The sequence below is a fragment of the Salvelinus sp. IW2-2015 genome, linkage group LG15, assembly GCF_002910315.2.
Source record: "Salvelinus sp. IW2-2015 linkage group LG15, ASM291031v2, whole genome shotgun sequence".
In the NCBI taxonomy this organism is placed as follows: domain Eukaryota; kingdom Metazoa; phylum Chordata; class Actinopteri; order Salmoniformes; family Salmonidae; genus Salvelinus; species Salvelinus sp. IW2-2015.
The window spans coordinates 49,556,728-49,573,704 of NC_036855.1; the positions used below are offsets into that span (position 1 = coordinate 49,556,728).

At 44.1% G+C, this 16,977-nt stretch overlaps 1 protein-coding gene across 1 annotated transcript in view; it reads right to left on the reverse strand.

Annotated features, from left to right (window-relative positions):
- LOC111974302 (neuron navigator 2-like) overlaps nt 1–16,977 on the reverse strand; it is a 90,581-nt gene that overhangs the window by 6,305 nt on the left and 67,299 nt on the right. The window contains 11 exon segments of the mRNA XM_070447229.1: nt 349–539; nt 728–905; nt 1,014–1,167; nt 1,274–1,446; nt 4,052–4,242; nt 5,891–6,014; nt 6,184–6,267; nt 13,491–13,565; nt 14,073–14,096; nt 16,252–16,274; nt 16,277–16,303. Coding sequence (XP_070303330.1) covers nt 349–539; nt 728–905; nt 1,014–1,167; nt 1,274–1,446; nt 4,052–4,242; nt 5,891–6,014; nt 6,184–6,267; nt 13,491–13,565; nt 14,073–14,096; nt 16,252–16,274; nt 16,277–16,303 — 1,244 coding nt within the window.

Below are 16,977 nucleotides of genomic sequence, written 5' to 3' on the forward strand. Positions count from 1 at the left end.
AATGAGCCATCTGATTCAATGAATGATGGAGCAGAGTTTGCTTTTTTCCCCAAAATGTCATTTAAGGTGCTCCAAAGCTTTTTACTATCATTCCTTATTTAATTTATCTTTGTTTCATAGTGTAGTTTCTTCTTCTTTTTATTCAGTTTAGTCACGTGATTTTTAAATTTGCAAGACGTTTGCCAATCGGTTGTGTAGCCAGACTTATTTGCCATTCCTTTTGCCTCATCCCTCTCAACCATACCATTTTTCAATTCCTCATCAATCCACAGAGATTTAACAGTTTTCACAGTCATTTTCCTAACGAAGCCTTTATTCACGAATTAAGTCATTCATTCACGTGTTTACCTTGAAGAGGCGGCGGACCACCCCATCCAAGATGTCCCACTTGGTTTTACCACTCACACCGATACAGCCAATCAGGAAGTGGCGAGCCCTGGCCTCCTGGGCGAGGTCCTCATCCAGACTGACCACTATCTTCACGTGTCGTCCCTCTTTCCTCATCACTCCATCTCCCACTGTATCATCCAACAACATGTCTGAGAGGAGAGAGGGAGAGAAGAGTCAGACTCATACATACGCCCATTCAAAAAAAGACACAATCAGGCTAACTCACTCTCAAAGGCAATCATACCCAAACACAAATACAGACGTACACACACTTAAAACACATGCTCACACATTTACTCAATTGTACAGATACCACATCAAAGCATGTTGTTCTCACCCAGGCTGGTGGACTCGGTGAGGTTGATGCTGTGCTGGCACAGGCCAGGCCCTGGTGTAGGGGTGTGTGTATGGTGAGGCGGCGAGGAGGAAATGGAGGCCTGGGAGGGGGCTCTGCTGCTCCCCGTACTCTCCAGCTTCAGACGGTCATTCTCTGCCTTCAGTTTCTCTATCTCCCCCTGAGAGAAAACACAGGAAGCAATAGCAACAGCAGGTCAAGAAAACAGTGTGTGAGCGTGTGTGTGTGTGTGCATGCACGTACGATTCAGCGTGTGTGTGAGTGTTACCTGCATGTGGTTCATGGCCTCTCTGAGCTGGTCCAGTTGGTGGGCTGAGCTGAGAGCCTCAAGGCGGATGTCCGTCAGCTTCATCTCCTTCTCCCTGAGCTCGCTGCGGAGCTGCATCACGGTCTCTGCCTCACCGTCCAGACAGTCCGACAGCCTACACACAGATGCTCATTGATATAACTTGTACATTTTCTCTCTCTCTCTCACACTAGACACGAGCACACATACGCACGCACACACACACCGCACCGTATACGTACAGTGAGTTGGATTGTGAGTTCCTGAGCATGTGGCTGGAGGTTGTGGATCCATTGTGGGGGAGTTTGGGGGATGAGGGGAGGGAGGAGTCTGTCATCTCCTCTATGTCAGAGTGGGACGAGGCGGACTTGGGAGACTTCTTCTTACTGAACGCCTGCTTGAAGGAGCTCCGCAACTGCAGGCGGGAGAGAGACAGAGAGGAGTGGAGGGTGAGTGTATGTGTGTGTGTGTGTGTGTGAGAGAGAAGTGTGAGGATACGCTCCCAAAACAGACGGGGAGCAAGGGAAAGCAGGAGGAAAGCGGAGGAAGGCAGCTGTGAGGGGAGTGCCTGAGTAAGTGAGAAATAGATCAAGAAAAGAGAGAAGGGAAGGAGAAGCAAAGGGAAAGTACTAGTGCTATAGGGAGGCCGTGACTTGAGCTTATGCTCTAAACACAAATGAATCACTGTCAGGTGGTTACTGTGTGTGTGTGTGTGTGTGTGTGTGTGTGTGTGTGTGTGTGTGTGTGTGTGTGGTTACAGACATCCAGTCCACTAACCCCACCTACTGTGTGTGTATAACTGTATAATGCACTGTAGACTGTAGAGAGATCTAACTACACTGCAGTGAATAGGACTAGAAAAAGAGCACCTAAGGCTGTTGTGGAGACTACCAGTTTCATGTAACTTGAGCGTACAGCTAAAACGGTACAGTATGTTTGCTACACGATTACCGTGAAATGGTCGCATTAGAATTGAGCCTTATATTACGTTTCTGTTTCAGAGCAGACTCAAAGTCACACCGGGAAAGGAAGCAGGATAAAGAACACGACCGGAGAAGAAAAGCAGAGGGATGATTGAGGACAGGAGAGGAAGGAGAGGGATTGTGTTAGTAACCTACAGAGTGCAGGGGGCTAGGTTAAGGTTAGCTCGAGGTTAAGCTGCCTTTTGTTTTTTGGTATTTTTATCCACTCTTACCTCATAGACCTGCCATATGAAGCGATAGCACAGAGGAAGACAGAGAGAGAGAGAGAGAGAGAGAGAGACACACAAAACAGCAGAGGTTCAGTGGGGAGTGTGTGAGCGTGTTAGTGGTAGGGACACAGCCAGCGTTCAGTGGAGGCTACAGAAAGTGCACTGTGGAAAATGCTCTCAGGGATGTCAAAAGTAAAATCTTAGGAATCGGGAGCGCAATCTACACACCTCAGAACTTGTATCATTAGAATCTCTGAACAGGGTACAGAATAGAAGGCAATTCAAATAGAATGTACGCACTCGAATAGGAATGCAACTGTTCGGCACCATAAGATACTGAATCCATTTGCTTCAACCCACACTGGTTCAGACTGATGTCCTTCTAATAGGAGGCTCATTTTACGGTCCACTACCCTTCTTACCATGATACCTCACAGACAGCCCACATACATACACCCTACATACATACACCCTACCACATATGGCTTATCCAATCCGCAAATGATCAAAGGACCACCTATTGTCTGTGCAAAACGCACGCGAGAACCACAGGCTCTCTGAGAATAGCTCATTATCACTAGAACTTAAAGATGTCACGTGACTTTCGCTTGTTGACACTGCCTATAGACAGTACACCCGGCGACACAAAGCGGATTAGGATTGGGACAGTAGTATTCGATGATACATCTATAGAGCTACAAATATAGAAATTCAAAGCTAAAGCCAATGCTGTGATTGGGGGGGGTCACTGAAGGGTCACTTCAATGTTATTGCATCTACGGGAAAAAGAGGATAGGAACACAAATCCCTAGGGTCTAGACAGGTTCAATAGCAGCCAATACCATGAAGCAATTAGAGTGGGGCTCAATTCCATTTCAAATCCCATTGGAAACCAAATTCCTCTATAGGTATATAATACAATTTCTGAAATGTTATTGGAATTGAGCCCAAGTCCGGAGGATCGACTAGGAGATAGATTTGCTACAGACACTACAGCAGTGACACACTGGGTATGAAAGCAGCGCTTACAGCAAACAATCAGCTTATCAAGATACTGTAGATGTAGGCAACAAAACAGAGTCTAGTAGTATCGTTAGAGTCGCAAGCGTAGCTGTTTCCATCCAGCATCTTTGAAGCGGTACACATACAATTACTTGGCACGAAAGCTTTCAGGTTGATCACTATTTTGTTGCCTACAGATATCAACATAAAGGCACACAGCCTAAAAGCATCTATAGTAACCTAAACACAAATAGGATGCATACATCATCATCTTCAAACTGTCCTCCTGTGCAAGACACGATCTGTCAGCAACAAGGAGCAAGAGGGAACACAACAAGAAATGGAACAACGTTAACTTCCTGTATCAACAGGAAATTGAAAATATTCGAATATGTTCTGTTTCTCTATTTCATAAAACCCCTACAATTGTAGATCTAGGTAACATACCAAATTACACACTATTCCCTATATAGTACACTATTCTTTTAACAGGAACTGAGTCTACAAGGGTAGCTAATTGCACTGCATTCCCCTTGGCCCCTGTGCAAGATGCCTGAGAAAGAGACCCCAGAGTGTGAGTTACAAACACATAAATACATATATAGAGAGACGAAACAAGTGAGACAGAGACAAACCTAAATACAAGCTGTTAGATTTCATTTGGCGTAAGATATGTTTGTGTGTGTTGTTTGTTGTGTGTTAGTGAGTGATCATGATCATACTCAGTTCCAGTGTGTGTGCCTGTGTGTGTGTGCGTGCGTGTGTAATGTGCATGTGTGAGTGGGAGTGTGCGCGTGTGAGTGTGCGCTTGTGCATGTCTACATACCCAGTTCTTCTTGTTCTTGTTCTTGTTCTTAGCGTCGGAGTCCATGTTGGATCCCACACTGGAGTGGCTGGTTGCACTGGCAATGCTGCTGACGCTGTCTGACGAGTGCTGTCTCCTCATCCGTAGGTCTGGCTGCTGCTGCTGCTGCTGCAGGGGGCTGCCATTACTACCACCACCACCTGAGAAAGAACCTGAGAAAGAGGGGAGGAGGTTGAGAGACAGAGAGACTTGTTTTAAAGACTCGGAAATAATACAGTATCACAGCATTGGGAGAGGTCTATAAGTTCACCTTTTTTGTGTGCAAATGTATGAAAAATAAAAACGAATACTTTATTTACAAAAGTATTCAGACCCTTTGCTATGAGACTCGAAGTTGAGCTCAGGTGCATCCTGTTTACATTGATCATCCTTGAGATGTTTCAACAACTTGATTGGAGTCCACCAGTTGTCAATTGAATTGATTGAACATGATTTGGAAAGGTTGGCCACCCGGCCAAACATAGCAAATGGTGGAGAAGGGCCTTGATCAGGGAGTTGACCAAGAACCCGATGGTCACTGAAGGAGCTCCAGAGTTCCTCCGTGGAGATGGAAGAACCTTCCAGAAGAGCAACCATCTCTGCAGCACTCCACCAATCAGGCCTTTATGGTAGAGTGGCCAGACGGAAGCCACTCCTCAGTAAAAGGCACATGACAGCACGCTTGGAGTTTGCCAAAAGGCACCTAAAGTACTCTGACCATGAAAAACAAAATTCTCTGATCTGATGAAACCAAGATTGAACTCTTTGGCCTGAATGCCAAGCGTCACATCTGGAGGAAACCTGGCACCATCCCTACGGTGAAGCATGGTGGTTGCAGCATCAAGCTGTGGGGATGTTTTTCAGCAGCAGGGACTGGGAGACTAGTCAGGATCAAGGGAAAGATGAATAAAGCATAGTACAGAGAGATCCTTGATGAAAACATGCTCCAGAGTGCTCAGGACCTCAGACTGGGGCGCGGGTTCACCTTGCAACAGGACAACGACCATAAGCACACAGCCAAGACAACGTAGGAGTGGCTTCGGGACAAGTGTCTGAATGTCCTTGAGTGGCCCAGCCAGACCCTGGTCTTGAACCCGATCGAACATCTCTGGAAAGACCTGAAAATAGCTGTGCAGCGACACTCCCCGTCCAACCTGACAGAGCTTGAGAGAATCTGCAGAGAAGAATGGGAGAAACTCCCCAAATACAGGTGTGCGAAGCTTTTAGTGTCATACCCAAGAAGACTCGAGGCTGTAATCGCTGCAAAAGGTGCTTCAACAAAGTACTGAGTAAAGGGTCTGAATACTTATGTAAATGTGATATTTCAGCTTTTTATAAAAATTTCTAAAAAACAGTTTTTGCTTTGTCATTATGGGGTATTGTGTGTAGATTGATGAGGAAAAAGTAAAGGGGTCTGAATACTTTCCGAATGCACTGTATCTGTGATCGTATACAAATGTAAGCTAGGTGTGAAAATATTATGTTTTAGTCAAATATTATATGTTTTGGCTTCTTGCGGTCAATTTGCAATCTACAAAATATTTGAAAGAAGCTCTTCAGTACAGGCCATTCTACTGACAATGTTTGTCTATGGAGATTGCATGGCTGTGTGCTCAATTTTATACAACTGTCAGAAACGGGAGTGGCTGAAATAGCCGAATCCACTAATTTGAAGAGGTGTCCACATACCTTTGTATATATAGTGGATCTGTGGTGCTGCTTGTGGAAACATCCTTTATCTGAGTCTACTGTACCTTTAAGGGTACAGTAGACAAGAGGTTGTTGGTGTTATTGCTCTGGTTGTGGTTCGGTTCTCCTTACCTGTCCTGTTCTGTTTCCAGGTGAGTTCAGGGGTGTTGATGACTCCGTTGATGGCGGCCTGGGCCACGTTGTTCTGCTTCTTCAGCAGCTCGATGTTCTTCCTCAGCTCGTTCAGCTCACAGTCCTGCAGGGAAAGCGCATTTAGAACATTACAACAACATGCAACTAACAGTCATGTATCTAAAAGTTCATATACGCGATTACATTTTTTATATTTTGGTTTTCCTTGGCCGAGATGAACATAATTAAATTCTGCCTTCAATTATGTCATGCTATGCTATGACATGCCTCACCTTGTGCTCAGCGGTCATAGTGAGACTCTTCAGTCTGATGGTCATGTTACCCAGGCTCTGTTCAAACGCTGCCACCAGGTGAGCCTGCACAGGGAAATAACACATGTTAGAATATGTCAAACTATACTTAAGAAATAAGGCCAGAGGAGGTGTGGTAAATGGCCAATATACCACGGCTAAGGGCTGTTCTTAGGCTGAACACAGCCCTTAGCCGTGGTATATAGGCCATATATCACAAACCCCCGAGGTGCCTTATTGCTATTATAAACTGGCTACCAACGTAATTAGAGCAGAAAAAATAAATGTTTTTTCATACCCGTGGTATACGATCTGATATATCACGGCTGTCAGCCAATCAGCATTCAGGGCTCGACCCACCCAGTTTATAATTCTACTTAGAGGTTCAAAGAGGCTATGTTATAGTTCAACTTAGATTGGACGGCCAAAGATCCTTCAGAAGCGGTTACTGTCGAAGCATGAGAGTGATGAGCGCAACAGTAGCTGCACTCTCAGATGACCTGCTTCAAGGACAGAACTAGCGGCAGATAAGACAAAAGCAACTGCCAGGAATCCAAGCCAAGTTACCGAATAACAACAGTTACAACATCTCAAAACCAACAGCTTTTTCGGTGCGTTGATTAGCCTACATTCCAGTTAAAAACTAGGAAGTCAAAGCAAAAAAAAAAAAATGAAAAACAGCAAATGCGACATATCATAATAACCAACTCTGTCAGTCGCACAACTTCAAAATGTCTCAAAAAGGCGACACCAGAAATCCTCTAAATCCGGCTTAAATCCTCTCACACCTCTCTAATAGATGTGTCCACACTAGAGCTTGGGTCGACAGGGTCTCCCAGGTCCCCTCTGAGTGGCGGTGCCGGATGGCTTCTCCTCCTGGAAGGGTAGTGGTTCAGGGGGAGCCAGATGCCCTCTGTGCCCGCTCTGGGGTATGGTCTGCTGGACGCCATGGCTAGGGAGGCTGGATGCTAACAATGCTAAAGCTACAGCATTGACTCCGTGGCTCTTGAGTACCTCTTTTCCCCGACACATGAACCGTGTCTATTCTCTCCGGTGTCTAAGAACTAAGACAGAGTGTCTTCTTAGTGCGTGGAGGGTCGAAGGAGAATGCGTGGGACGGAGAGACAGTGGGGAGACAGAGAGAAGTGGTATCTGGGTGACGATAGACTCCGCCCAATTGTGATATAAAAAAGAGAGACAAGGTAGAACCAGCGACCTTGAACAACCATGAGTTGAGATACTGCAGCTAAACATAGACTACGAGACTGGCTTTGAGCAGTGTGAGAAAAGCTCTCATCGAACGTGTACCGACGGTTAACACAGCCACAATGGCCTCGCCTGAAACCCAAACATGACATCACTCTTTTTACCCCCCCCCCCCGAAAAGAAAATAATTGTAGACCACTGTGTGAAGTCCTTCATCACCTAAGAACGTTTAATCTCCTCTGTCTAGGATGCTCTGTGTAGTTAACCCCTGCACTACACGCTGGTCAATAAAAACGAATGTACACCTCTGAACATGCAGGTAGGTGGTTGGTGTACTAGCGTGTAGCAGATGTGCCGACTGACACACAGTATCGGAGCTGCCCTCATCACGTGAGGGGCTTTGCAGCTAGATATGCGTCGTCAAATCAAACTGTATGACACAAGCGCCGAATACAACAGGTGTAGACCTTACCGTGAAATGCTTACTTACAAGCCCCTAACCAACAATGCAGTTCAAGCGATAGAGTTAAGAAAATATTTACTAAATAAAATAAAATACAAAGTAACAAAATAAAATAACAATAACGAGGCTATATACAGGGGGTGCCGGTAGGTAGAGGTAAAGTGACTACGCATAGATAATAAACAGCGAGTAGCAGCAGTGTAAAAACAAAGCGGGAGTCAATGTAAATAGTCCAGGTGGCCATTTGATTAATTGTTCAGCAATCTTGGGGGGTAGAAGCTGGTGAGGAGCCTTTTAGACTAAGACTTGGTGCTCCAGTGTTGAGGATCAGCGTGGCAGATGTGTTGTTGCCTACCCTTACCACCTGGGGGGCGGCCCATCAGGAAGTCCAGGATCCAGTTGAAGAGGGAGGCGTTTAGTCCCAGGGTCCTTAGCTTAGTGATGAGCTTTTGTGGGCACTATTGGTTGTTGAACGCTGAGCTGTAGTCAATGAACAGCATTCTAACATAAGTGTTCCTTTTGTCCAGGTGGGAAAGGGCAGTGTGGAGTGCGATTGAGATTGCGTCATCTGTGGATCTGTTGGGGCGGTATGCGAATTGAGGTGGGTCTAGGGTTTCCGGGATGATGGTGTTGATGTGAGCCATGACCAGCCTTTCAAAGCACTTCATGGCTACCGATGTGCTACGGGGCGGTAGTCATTTAGGCAGGTTACCTTCGCTTTCATGGGCACATGGAGTATGGTGGTCTACTTGAAACATCTAGGTATTAGAGACTCGGTCAGGGAGAGTTTGAAAATTTCAGTGAAGACGGCTTTGCGTTGAGGGTGTGTTCTCATAACTCATACAAGCACCCATCTGTCTGCACTACAGGGGAACATGTAATCAAATATTTGAACAAAGACTACCTACTACCCTACCCCTCCACTTACCCCTGTATCCCCACCCCTATTATTTACCCCCCCTTCTCTCTGTCTGATCCATCTCCTTCTCCCCACCCCAGCCCTTTCTCTGCCTCTACCTCTATCCCCCTTTTCACCCTTCCTTAGTCATAAATCCTAGATAATCCACATATCTCCTCTTTACTTTCTGTAGAATCTGTTGAGTAGAATGTATTTGGAGTATCTGATTTAAACCTGTGCGGTTGCGTAAGTGTGGGCAGTGGGCATGCATACACACTCAGTGTTTCCGTGTGTGTTATTATGTATGTGTGTGTGCAAGAAAATGTTTCTGTGTGTTTGGGACTATGTGTGTCTGAGAGACAGAGTGTGTGTGTGTGTGTGTGTGTGTCTGTCAGCACATGAGTTTCTGTATGTGTTTCTGCTTGAGTGTGTATACTAGGGCTGTGGTGGTCATGGAATTTTGTCAGACGGTAACGGTCATGTAAATGTCTGCCGGTCTCACGGTAATTGACCGTTAATTAACATACACGTTTAGCATCTCTAGGCCTTTACGCATACAAGCCGATGACGGAAGATCTACATTAAAAAAAAATTAATACACACCGTCACAATAAATCCATTATTTATTTTAGGCAGATCTAAAGAAACACTATGATATGAAGAAAATGTATTTCAGAAAAACAGAATAGCATATTCTGAGTCGGCCTACTGTGTGTTATCTGGCTATGCGCCATGCCGATGGAAGTCTAGGCTGTAGATGAGTTCATTTAGCAGACAAGATATTTTTATAAATACCGTGCCATTATTTTAGATTATTTTATAGTAAGAAGAATATAATTGAACTTAGCTGAATAAAATAGAAAGGATATTTTCCCCTTTCCCGAGTGAGCATATGAGCTCTGTTGAGAGTAAAAGTGATCCTTTGAAACAGGTCCTATAAGTTTTATTTGGCAACTTTAGTTGTGAATGATACAAACCTTAGAACGTCTTAGAAATCAAAACATACTGTATACGGGCTACATTATGCTGCTATAGCGATGATTTAAAAAATAAATAAAATAAGCTTGCCTGCCAAACGCTGTTCTCTTATCAAAGTGATAATATTCTCACTATTCTCAATTTAACCTTGTCTTTGCTAATATGTGAAATGAGTTCTGATTTAGAATAGGCCATTATCAAATGGGCAGGAACAAGGGCATGTACTCGAATAGCGAATGGAGGCTGCGCTTTCCCACAGTTTCAACCATGCCGGGTAGGATACTCCGGTTTTACAGCAGAGAAATGTGATTAATATTAGCAGCTGAGAAATAAATATAGTAGCAGTAGAAAGCTGTGATCATCCTCTTTTAGTGGCAACCATCATATTCTGTAGCTAAAGGTAAAGTGGCAGCCTATTAATAATGAAATTATAAAAAATGCCCTTTTACTAGGCTATTCAAAATCAAATACAAATTCCCTATAATTGTAGGCTAACTATACTCTTTAAGCCTCCCTGCACAATCAATCAATGAACCAACAGCATCGCCTAGGCCTATATGTTCTCTTCCAGACTCATGGATATAAAGTTTGGAGCATAGCATAAGGTAACCAGTCCACCCAGTAAGCATAATAATACATTCCACACTCAAACGAAATTACTAGAGTTTATTTAATTTTTGGAGTAGACCAATTATGTTCCAAAGACATCTTAAATATATTTTTTCTTAAAATGTTTTTCTGCTGTGCGTAATATGTGGTAGGCTAGTAGGCTGTGTGTTCTACATGCCATGTCTTAAATGCGTTGAAATAATCATCACCAGCATTGTCGATTTCGTTCGGTTTGGCTTCGAAACAAGATCCACAACAACCATGTTTTTCACTCAGTTTCAACCTGAGTGAAACTGCATATCTAAAGGACTGTCTGAAGTACACTGCTCAAAAAAATAAAGGGAACACTTATGTTCCCTTTATGGCCTGCTGGAGGTCATTTTGCAGGGCTCTGGCAGTGCTCCTCCTTGCACAAAGGCGGAGGTAGTGGTCCTGCTGCTGGGTTGTTGCCCTCCTACGGCCTCCTCCACGTCTCCTGATGTACTGGCCTGTCTCCTGGTAGCGCCTCCATGCTCTGGACACTACGCTGACAGACACAGCAAACCTTCTTGCCACAGCTCGCATTGATGTGCCATCCTGGATGAGCTGCACTACCTGAGCCACTTGTGTGGGTTGTAGACTCCGTCTCATGCTACCACTAAAGTGACCAAAACATCAGCCAGGAAGCATAGGAACTGAGAAGTGGTCTGTGGTCACCACCTGCAGAACCACTCCTTTATTGGGGGTGTCTTGCTAATTGCCTATAATTTCCACCTGTTGTCTATTCCATTTGCACAACAGCAAGTGAAATGTATTGTCAATCAGTGTTGCTTCCTAAGTGGACAGTTTGATTTCACAGAAGTGTGATTGACTTGGAGTTACATTGTGTTGTTTAAGTGTCCCCTTTATTTTTTTGAGCAGTGTATAAAGTTCCTGATAGAAGTCTCGAAATATATTGCTTATTTCTTTATGATTGGTAAATCAGCTTGCCCGCCTTATTTCTGATTCCACCTACTTGCCAATGTTTTTCTCTAGATTTCAGTTGACTGGCCAACAGTTTTCCTGCCTTTTCACCTGATTCGTACCATCTCTGCTTTAGCCTGTACAGGGAATATTCAGTTCTAATTTCTTAATAGTAGCTAATCGTTGTATAATTACTCCGCGTATGTAAGCTTTAAAAACTTCCCGGACATATACCTGTTTCGCACTATTGTTTGTTTCAAAGAATATCGTAATGTGTGTTTTAAGGAATTCACAAAACGCCTTGTCCTGTAAGAGGCTGGTGTTCATTCGCCAACATTTGCATTTTCTCTTTCTTCTCCTATTCCAACAGTCAGAACAATGGGCGCATGATCTGTCACAGCTATCGTGCCCACACTGCAAGCACCCACTTTATCTATGAGAGAGTGTGAGATCAGACAGTAGTCGATGCGTGAATAAACAGTGTGCCTACTCGAAAAGAATGTGCAATCTCGAGCGGATTGATCAATCTCCATATATCGTGAAGACTAGCGTCTTTACACATTGTTTTAATTGCTTCTTGAGTTTGAGATCCTGGTTAGATCTGTTTTGGATTTTTCTAAAATGGTATCAGGGACCTGAAATCCCGAAATCCAGTATTATTTTGTTAAATTGAAGGAAGAAGTCTGGGTCCTCCTCATTCGGAGCAGAAATAGTTCCCAATATTATATTAAGGTCCTTAAATCACAAACATCCAACCAAAAACATTGAACATAAAGACAGCCTGATCATTATTCTCGCAAGAATAAGAATAAGAAGAGATGACCTTTCTCACGTAGACTGATACATGAACTGTCTAATCCAAAAAAGGCAGGAATGTAAGCAAAGAACAAACACAAAAGAGAGACTGGTATAGGTCCTAATAATGATCACATTAAATAAGCTAACTAACACTTTGGGTTGTGCCCATCACGCATGGCACGAACACACCTGTTGTGGCCTATATTGACCCATTATTGTTGTTATAAGAGTGAAAACTTTAAATAATTGATATGATTATCCCCCACTATAACCATAAAACAGAATGCTATGCTTGGACTGCTTAATCTAGTTATATAATGATAACTGTAAACCAGAAAGATCAATTATATGCAGCATTCGCAGCATAAACACTCAACGAGACTGTTACTCACAACATAGGAAATTCTCATATCACCTTATAGAGAAATGGTAGTCCGTCCGTGATGAACCACCGCCTACATGCGGATCTTACATAGCCTGCCACGCTACTCAATTTGTTTGGCCTCCTTGACGTCGGCGACACACTTCTTTGTCTCCTTTGGTTCCGTGAAACGACGTAGTGATCCTCACATAGTAACCCAGAACACGGCAGGATATTGCAACGAGTATTTCAGTCCCCGTTTCATGCACATATACCTCACCTTCGTGAACGCATTTCTCTTGTCATGAATCTTGGAAAAGTCAGGGAATAACTCCACCTTTGTCCCTTTCGAGTGAAAAGTCCTGAGCTCTTTTGCTCTGAACCAGACCTTTCCCCCTGTCGGTGTATCGTAAGAATTTCACCAGGGTAGGCCGGGGATTGCGTGGGGCTGGTCCTGGGCGCAGTGTCATTGGTGTCCGATTTCTCTCGATGGTCATGTTGTTAACATCCTCCGGTGTGTAATCAAATAAGTCGCGCAAAACGTCTTTCACACAATCCTCCGTATTTATGTGGATTTCGGGAACCCCTCCGATCCGAAGTGTGTTTCTCCGACTGTCATTTTCCTGGTATTGAAGTATTTTCGATCACAGTCGCCATTATTTCAACAGTGTCGTATAGACAGGTGTTCTTGTCCTCCAAGGTTGATACCCTCTCTTCTGCGTTTGTAACTCGGTTGTCGAGAGTGTACACTTTTTGTTTTTCGCCCACTTTTTCTCTTCGATATTTATGTTCATTTTGCGAATCTCATTTAGAACTACGTCCTAAGGCTGTTCTTCACCGCCATTTTCCTTGCTAGCAGCAGCTGCAGGTAGAGACGACACTTTCGTATTTTTCGTCAAAAGTGTGCTTTTGTGCGTTTCTAAGTCGTTTTTCCATGTAAGGAAGTCACCGCAACAGCCTTGGTGTTTACACCATAGTTTCTGTATGTTTCCACATCTGTGTGTAGAGCTAGGTTTCCCTCCTGTTGTACTTACATTAGCACTCAGCTGTGTCGTCAGGGCCGAGACTTTTTCCTGGGAGGCATCCAGCTCTCTACGCAGCTTACGGATCTAAAAATAAAACACACACATCAAACATCAAAACACACCACCAAAACACACAACAGGCTGAGAAGGTTTGACAGGCTGAGAAAGTTTTGTGGGTGTGACAATACAAGGGAAAATCTACCCTCTGATAGAAAGAGGTTAGGGAAAGGAAGCATCGTGTCATGGCTTCATAAAGGAGCACACAGGTGTCCAGAACAAGAGCTTGTTGTCACATGGTCCCCCACAACACATACATGTGTAACTAGATACAATACTGAATACACCCCCATGTTCCAGCATGTCATATGAATACAGAGACGAGAGAGAGAGAGACACAGAGAGATACACAGAGAGAGACACAGAGAGAGACACAGAGAGAGACACAGAGACCAAGAGAGAGAGACAGAGAGACCAAGAGAGAGAGAGACCAAGATAAAGAGAGAGAGAGAAAGCAACAAGAAAGAGAGAACAAAGAAAGGGGGAAAGAGTGCATTTCTTTACAAAGAAGGTGAAAGGAAGTTCAAGTCTTACCTCTGACTGGGATTTCTCTTCGGTCTGTGAAAACAAAGCGAGAGAATGATTAGATGATCTACCGACTGAAAGAAAGAAAGCAGCATTATTCCAGCCAGGCCTGAAGGGGAGGGAAGAGGGAGGTGTAATAGTTGCTATAATTCTACAGCACCTGGGGCCAGCAGACTACACCAGACTACACCAGACTACACCAGCCCAGCATGGCTCCAGAACACTGTCTTCAGGCTCTGTATATTTTATCTAGTTCAAACTCCCTGATGATTTATAAGTTACAGAGACATGGTGATTAGAGATGTCTGGTGTAATGGGTCTGGAAAGCAGAGATCTACGCTCCTGGGAGGTGTTTAGAGTGTGTTGGTGGGAGGAGGCCGAGTGTGTGTGTGTGTGTGTGTGTCTCTGCTGAGAGGTATTGTCTCCCTGCACTCCACTCTGAACAATGGTAACACAGGAGAGCTTGGGAAACCACATACACACAAGTAGACATTATTGGCCTCATGCTCACACACACTTACACGCATACAGTATAAACTGTATACACACACAATGGCACAAGCATACATGCACGTAAACCCCGTACACACAGACCAACACATCACAAACAGTATAACACACAATACCCCCCTTACATGTACAGGTAAAAGTCTCCACACAGAGAGCCAGTCAGTACATTTTCAAACCAAAATACCATTCTACCCTATTCTGCTCCTACATATCTCTGTATTGTCTACCTGTGGTTTGCTGTGCAGCGTGTGGGCGGTTGCTAGGCAAGCCCTGATGTCAACCCAAATAAAAAACTAGTAGTGGCCGTGTTATTGTGACATAACAAACTTCAATTAATAATGTTTTTCCCCCTGGTCCCGCCTGTCTGTCTGACGCTGTAATGTGTTTGCTTGTTAGAGCTAATAATGGTCTCTCTGTGTCTCTGTGTCTCTGTGTGTGTGTGTGTGTGTGTGTGTGTGTGTGTGTGTGTGTGGGTGTGTTGTGAATGTTCTGACAAGGCAGGAAAACAAGAACACATATTTTTCATGTCCTTAATTTGTTAAAAAGTTATGAGGCTTAAGGGTTAGGTTTAGTGGTTAAGGTTAGGAGTTAGGTTAGGGTTAAGGTTAGGGTTGAAGAATAAATTGAGGGCATAGCCAAACTATCTGAGACACAAACAGACCTGTCTCTCGTATTCATCCAGACAAAACAAAACTGTCAGGAGAATATGTTTGTCGCACTGTGCCACAAGTCAATAGCAGCTGATCAAAACACACACGATACAATCGCTATAGAATCATCATCCTTTCCACTGAATCGTCATTATCTTCATGACAAAAAAATTATCTCAAAATGGTGGTGGAAAATTAACAAATGCCCAATCTGTCTGAATCTGGAATATCCTCCTCTCCTCTTCCTCCATCCCATCCCTACCGTGCGTATGTCCAAGGTGACCGCTCCTGTCATGGATAAAGTGGCCATCATCTTGACAGCTTCTGTAACTCCTCTCTCTCTCCTGAGTTATCTGCCACAGACCTGCTCTGTAGTCCACCTTGTCTGAGAGCTCAGTCGCTCTCTTTTCCTTATTTCTTTTCTCCACACTCTACACCTGCTTCGGGGAGTGTACCTGTCGATGGGTAGGGGAGGGGCACCCTAATAGAAAAACCCTTATTGATGGCTGGGCTGTGTGTGGGCGTGACTGGCCGGATCTGAGTAAGAGCAGCCACCCCTGTCACAGGTGAAGGATAAAAGTCTCCCCCAAGCACAGATCTAGGATCAGCTAAACCCTAACGTTAACCATAGGAAGAGAAACACAAAACTGACATTAGATCAGTGTCAAGCAGAAACTCTATCCTACTCCTCTGTCTCATATAAAGGACTCTGGTGACTTTATACCTTCAACAACTGATTTAAGATGAGCTTTCCTAACATCAACATAAATGCATTAGACCACCTGGCCTGGTTATTTCTGAGTGGGGTCTTTAAATGTGGTATTAATGTGGTATTAACATTGACTACTACAACTCATGAATAAACATATACAGTACATATAATAAACATGAATAAACATATAGCTACATATACAGTAACGCAGTAATAGTCGAGCAGCGGCGCCTCTACCATTAGAGCATTAGGAGCTATATTAAATCATGAAAACATTTTTAGATAAAAAAAAAAAATCGAAACCATTTGTACCCACCGTAGAGTAGATAGAGGAGGTCTGGAGACCAGAGACAGGGAGGAGCCGTGAACTGCAGAGACAAAGCCACAGGACATAGAGGGATGAGGCCTCAGAACTGTACAGTACATAACACACACTACATCAGGTGATGTAGTAAACACACACACACACACGTCAGACTCACTCACACTTACCCACATGTCTGTGACCAAAAGAAGGGGAAATACGAAAGATATCTCATGTAGAAAAACTACTGCGCACCGTAACACATTTGAGCCCCGACAATCTCCCTAAGATGCAAATCCCATCTTCCACCACCCACCTCGCTCCATCCACCAGTCACCCTACCATTATCCACCTCCTCTCACTTGTCCTGACTCGACCAGCCGCCATGGTGGTGAAAGTCCTAATAACAGCCCTATAAAGATAACGCTACCACACACAGTGGTATACTGTATGTGTGTGTGTGTGTGTGTGTGTGTGTGTGTGTGTGTGTGTGTGTGTGTGTGTCTAGCCTCCACACAGTACAGTACAGGGTTATGATGGCAGTGGGTATTATCCTATTGGCTAACAACTCAGTCTCTGATCTTAACATCAAAGTCCAGACACAATGCCGTAAGAGCGTTTCCTGCATATAATAGGGTTCTATTTAATTAGGTGGTTTCCTGTCTACACGCTAGAAGGATAGGATCAGATAGAGAAGGATTAGGCTATGATGTCATAGAAGAGACCAGGAAGTAGGTC